This window comes from Pinus tabuliformis, chromosome 2_2 (genome assembly GCF_031772625.1).
Source record: "Pinus tabuliformis cultivar Carrire ecotype Pingquan chromosome 2_2, CPIR1, whole genome shotgun sequence".
NCBI classification, from domain to species: domain Eukaryota; kingdom Viridiplantae; phylum Streptophyta; class Pinopsida; order Pinales; family Pinaceae; genus Pinus; species Pinus tabuliformis.
Genome location: NC_142300.1, coordinates 546,856,411 through 546,861,338, shown reverse-complemented (window position 1 = coordinate 546,861,338; position 4,928 = coordinate 546,856,411). Strand labels below are relative to the sequence as shown.

The following is a 4,928-nucleotide window of genomic DNA, read 5'->3' as shown; positions in this document are numbered from 1 at the left end:
CTCTCTCCTCATCTCTCGCAAGTCCTCTCTCCCTTTCTCCCCTACCTTCCTCTCTCTTCCCCATCTCTCTTTCCGCCATCTAATCCTCTCACCATCTCCCTCCCTCTCTCCATCTCTCTCTCCCCTCCATATTTGTGTCTCCCTCTCCCTCTCTTACCATTCTCTACCTCTCTCATTCATCTCCCTCTCCCCTCTCCTTCAATTTATCTCCATCTCTCACTTGATAGTGCTCCTATCTCTCCAACTCTATCACTCTCTGTCCTTATTCTTCCCTCTCATATATATCTAGAGTTAATATATATCATGATATATTAATATATAACAAATTTAATGCTATATTAATCCAAAGGTATTAAATTTAATAATATTAATATTATAATATATTAATATGAATATTATATTTAATCATAATAATAATAATAATAATTTTTTAGTATTAATATTAGGGTTAATAATGTTATATTAATATATAACAAATTTAATGTTATATTAATCCAAAGTTATTAAATTTAATAATATTAATATTATAATATATTAATATGAATATTATATTTAATAATAATAATAATTTTTTAATATTAATATTAGGGTTAATAATGTTTTTTTTTGCATGATATTAATAATAATTTGACCCATAGTATTTGGCCCATAGGCTTCACTTCAATAGAATTTCTTTTTTAAGTGTTAGTAAGTATAAAGCGGTTTATGGAGTAATAAAAGATGTTTATTTATTTACCATACATTTGGTGTATTTATATTTATTTATCATATCTCTTTTATTTATCATGGTATTTGGCCCATAGGCTTCACCTAAATAAAACCTATTTTTTTATTTTTTGAGTTTTAGTAAATATAAAAAGGTTTATAGAATAAATTTATTTATTTTTGACTAAATTCAAATGAAAGATTCACATCCAAGGGAAATTGTGACCTAGATAGAGAATGCCCTAAAAAAAAGGTATAAATTGAATGAAAGTATAAAAAAAAGAATTAAAAACCCTTTTTAATAAAAAGACAAATTTACAATTAAAAATAAATTGAGCTTATTTGTTCACTCTAACCCTCTACTATACACTAATTTATTTCACTTACAATTTACCATTTTATGATACTTTATTAATCCAGTGTGTTCCATTCATCCAATCCTCTATTAAAATAGAATCAAGCAGATCCGTCTGAGAGATGCATAAAGATGTAAAATGATTTAAACATCCCACAAGCAAATTTCTGGATTTAGCTAAATTCTGACAAAAAATTCACCATCCAAAAAGAATTGTGACCTAATTAGACAATGCCAAAAAAATGCAGAGAACTAGTTATGAATAAAGCTATTAAAAACAAGATGAATAAAGCTAAAAAAAAAAAAGAATTCAAAGTTTTTTTTTAATTAAAAAGTTAAGATTTGCCACTAAAAATAAATTGAATGAAGTTATAAAAAAAGAATTCGAAACCTTTTTTAATAAAATGTTTTTACAAAATAAATTGAATGAAGTTGTAAAAAAGGATTTCGAAACCTTTTTTAATAAAATGTTTTTACAAAATAAATTGAATGAAATTATAAAAAAGAATTCAAAACCTTTTTTAATAAAATGATTTTACAATTAAAAATAAATTGAACTCATTTGTTCACTCTGACCCTCTATTTTCACTTACAACTTACCATTTTGTGATACTTTATTAATCCAATGTGTTCCATTCATCCAATTCTCTATTAAAATAGAATCAAGCAAATCCGCCTGACAGACGCATAAAGATGTAAAAGGGAGAGACCCATTTAGTTATACATAATGAACATGACCAATAGGAAAATGTTAGTCTATCTGGAATACGACACGGAGGATCAATTCACCCATATGACAAATTCATTTGTTTACGCAATATAATTTACAAGGATTTTCAATGTAGGGACCACATTGTAAGGATAATCACCCTAAGTTTATTTTAATTTTGATTTAATGTAGTCAGTATGAAAAGATCTGAGTTCCCCATCTGAACTGTAAATGTCCCTTGCTGCTCTCTCTAAATCGTTCACCTCAATTGTAAATGCACATCCCTAATGTCATTGTCATTACCAAGTTAGTCAAATTAATGTAGCTCCACCTTTATCATCGCTTTGCCCTCTTTTCTGTGAGAATAGAAAATAGATATTTCAACTTCTGTACTGTAATTTGGGAATTCGGAAATTGCAAGTTCAATACTGTGAGAGGATTTAAATTCCAAGTACTTATATTTTTTGCTCTATCGTATTGTCTCAATTCTAATCAATAGAAGTTGCCTTTTCCCTGCGTTTAATTTATCCCTGGATTTCCGCATGCGGTTCGCATTTCTGAAATTACATTTTTATATTACTCTCAGATTTACTTCTTGCAATATGCTGTCAGTGTGGTTCAAAAACAGTTGATTCGTTTGGGTAAACATCGAAACCTTTAATTATATGATAAAAAGACACTGTCGCAAACGACCCAGGTAGTTACCGACCCGGGGATTGCAATACTTGGGGAAGTTAAGAGCAAGAGGATGAAGAGAAGATTCCAAAATGATAATGGACGATGTAGTTCAGTAGTGAAATGAAACGAAATGACACGGGCGGCCAACAAGAGGAGATAAAAAAGAAAGACAACCTTTAATACCAAAATTCTGTGTCCTTTCAAACCAGAGAATTGCAATCAATTCATTCGTTTACAAAATACATTCATAATATACAACTTATATTCTGGCGGTTGGGCAGCCATCATGCTGGAGCGCCAACAGGTGATCGATCCCTTTCCCTCTGCCTCTCTATCGTGACCGAATTGAACTGTGTTTCAATTTCAGTGTGGAGCCCAACAGCTGAGATACACCGCGCATCACAATGAATCGTCTTTTAATTCTTCTTTTTTCATTTTAGCAGGTGATCGATCCCTCTCCCTATATGTCTCTACCGTGACAGAATTGAATTGTATTTCAATTTCAGTTTGGAGCCCAGCAGCTGAGAAACATCGCGCATCTCAATGAATCATCCTTCAATTCTGCTTTCTTTGATTTTGCTGCTTCTTCTTGAACATGAGGAGTCAGAATCGCCTCAGAAACAGAAGAAGCAATAGCAGATTTCAGAGCAACAGCAGCAGCGCCAACGCCAGTGGCAGAAGCAATCCCAAAAATATTAGGGGAAATAGATAATAACTTGGGCGTTATTAGTACATTCTTGAAATTGAAGGCCTTCTGATCTGTGAAGATTCTGAAACCCTCGATTGCTCCCACAGTCGCCATACAAGAAGCCCTCTTTGAAATAGAATTCATCTTTCTTTTTTTCCCTTCCTTTCTTTGGATTTAGATTTGCTCTTGGATAGCATGTGATCGATCCCTCTCTCTATACCTGTCTATCGTGACGGAATTGAAGTGTATTTCAATTTCAGTTTGGAGTCCAGCAGCTGAGAAACATCACGCATCTCAATGAATCATCCTTTGATTCTGCTTTCTTTGATTTTCCTGCTACTTCTCGAACATGAGGAATCAGATTCGCTTCAGAAACCGAAGAAGCAATAGCAGATTTCAGGGCAACGGCAGCAGCGCCAACGCTAGTGGCAGAAGCAATCCCAAAGGTATGAGGAGAAATAGAGAACAACTTGGGCGTTATTAGTAGATTCTTGAAATTGAAGGCCTTCTGATCTGTGAAGATTCTGAAACCCTCGATTGCTCCCACAGCCGCCATACAAGAAGCCCTCTTTGAAATAGAATTCATCTTTCTTTCCTCCTTTCCTTGGATTTAGATTTGGACTGGTATAGCTAAGAAAACAAAACAACAATATCAATTGTGAAGTTGCAGACTGAGATTGTTGCACTTGAAATTTAGTTCTGTATTTATGTGTGTAATATACCCACAAAGCCAAGAAGCAGGATAGACAACACCATATAAAATCCAAACCACCGGTATATGATAAACCAAAACCACCGGTACATGATAAAAACATATAATTAATTCTATTGGCTAATGTCAGGAATCTGTTGCTGGTTTTCCTTCTGGTTGTGGGCGCTTTCCGGTTGTAACTGTGGTGAAAACAAACACCGTAGAAACCGCGGTTTTGGTAAAAGGCGGGCGCCAGTTTCCAAACCTTGCCCAGTGCCCACCCACCTTCTGAGCACTCGTCACGCTCTTCCCATCCTACATATTTTTCATGGTTTATATAAGAAGCTATTCACTTGGAAGGAATCCAAAATTCCCATTCCTTCAAAGCATCTTGTCGTGAGCATCAATATTCTTCGAATAATTAGAGTAAAGGGATTCGTCCACTTTAGTAATCCAAACTTGTAAAAATAATTATCATGATCACATCCATTGCTTATTGCTTAGATTGAGATGACTATGATTTGGAGTATTAAAAGATCTATACAAGAATAATGTTAATGGACAACATTCATCAACACCACCAAGTATATTATTTTATCAAGGATATTGATTGTTCACTTTATCTCTCAAACCATGTAAAAACAAATGCTAGAGTGGATATTAGAGTATAATTCTTGGCATGTAGATATGATGATAACAACAATTATGTGGCATTCTTTATAGCTTGTTTAAGAATCTTAGCCAAATATTAAAAAAAAAATGCTACAAGTAATAATTTTACGAGTGATATGTTTCATATATCTTGAGCTTAAAGCATGAGAAAAGATGGTGATGGGGACATTGCCAAAACATTTGATACACAAAATATCATCACCCTAATATCAATCTTGCTAGAAACAATAAGAAGAAATTGAGAGAGTGTGATCGATAAAGATGCATAGAATCAAGAAAAGGGGAATGATCAATATGGAGAACAAAGAAGTAAAGGTTTGATGATGCAGAAAATTTAATGAATAAGATCAAAATTCTCATTATTTTCATCTCAATTTAAGTTTTCTCACTGTTGACAGGGTTTATTTTGTGTAGGTTCACATTAAACTTA

General features: G+C 33.2%; 2 protein-coding genes across 2 annotated transcripts; both read right to left on the bottom strand.

The window, feature by feature from the left end:
* Positions 1-2,583: 2,583 nt before the first annotated feature.
* Positions 2,584-3,279, bottom strand: LOC149193786 (uncharacterized). Its single transcript, XM_089406949.1, has one exon. The coding sequence runs from the start codon at positions 3,277-3,279 to the stop codon at positions 2,950-2,952; it is 330 nt and encodes a 109-aa protein (XP_089263075.1). The 3' UTR covers positions 2,584-2,949.
* On the bottom strand, positions 3,208-3,939 carry LOC149193785 (uncharacterized). The gene has a single exon (XM_089406950.1). It carries the CDS (start codon positions 3,719-3,721, stop codon positions 3,392-3,394), a length of 330 nt encoding a protein of 109 aa, XP_089263076.1. The 5' UTR covers positions 3,722-3,939; the 3' UTR covers positions 3,208-3,391.
* Positions 3,940-4,928: the final 989 nt, after the last annotated feature.

Excerpts from the sequence above, each read along its gene's own strand:
- LOC149193786 (XM_089406949.1), bottom strand. The coding sequence starts at position 3,279 with ATGAATTCTATTTCAAAGAGGGCTTCTTGTATGGCGACTGTGGGAGCA.
- LOC149193785 (XM_089406950.1), bottom strand. The coding sequence starts at position 3,721 with ATGAATTCTATTTCAAAGAGGGCTTCTTGTATGGCGGCTGTGGGAGCA.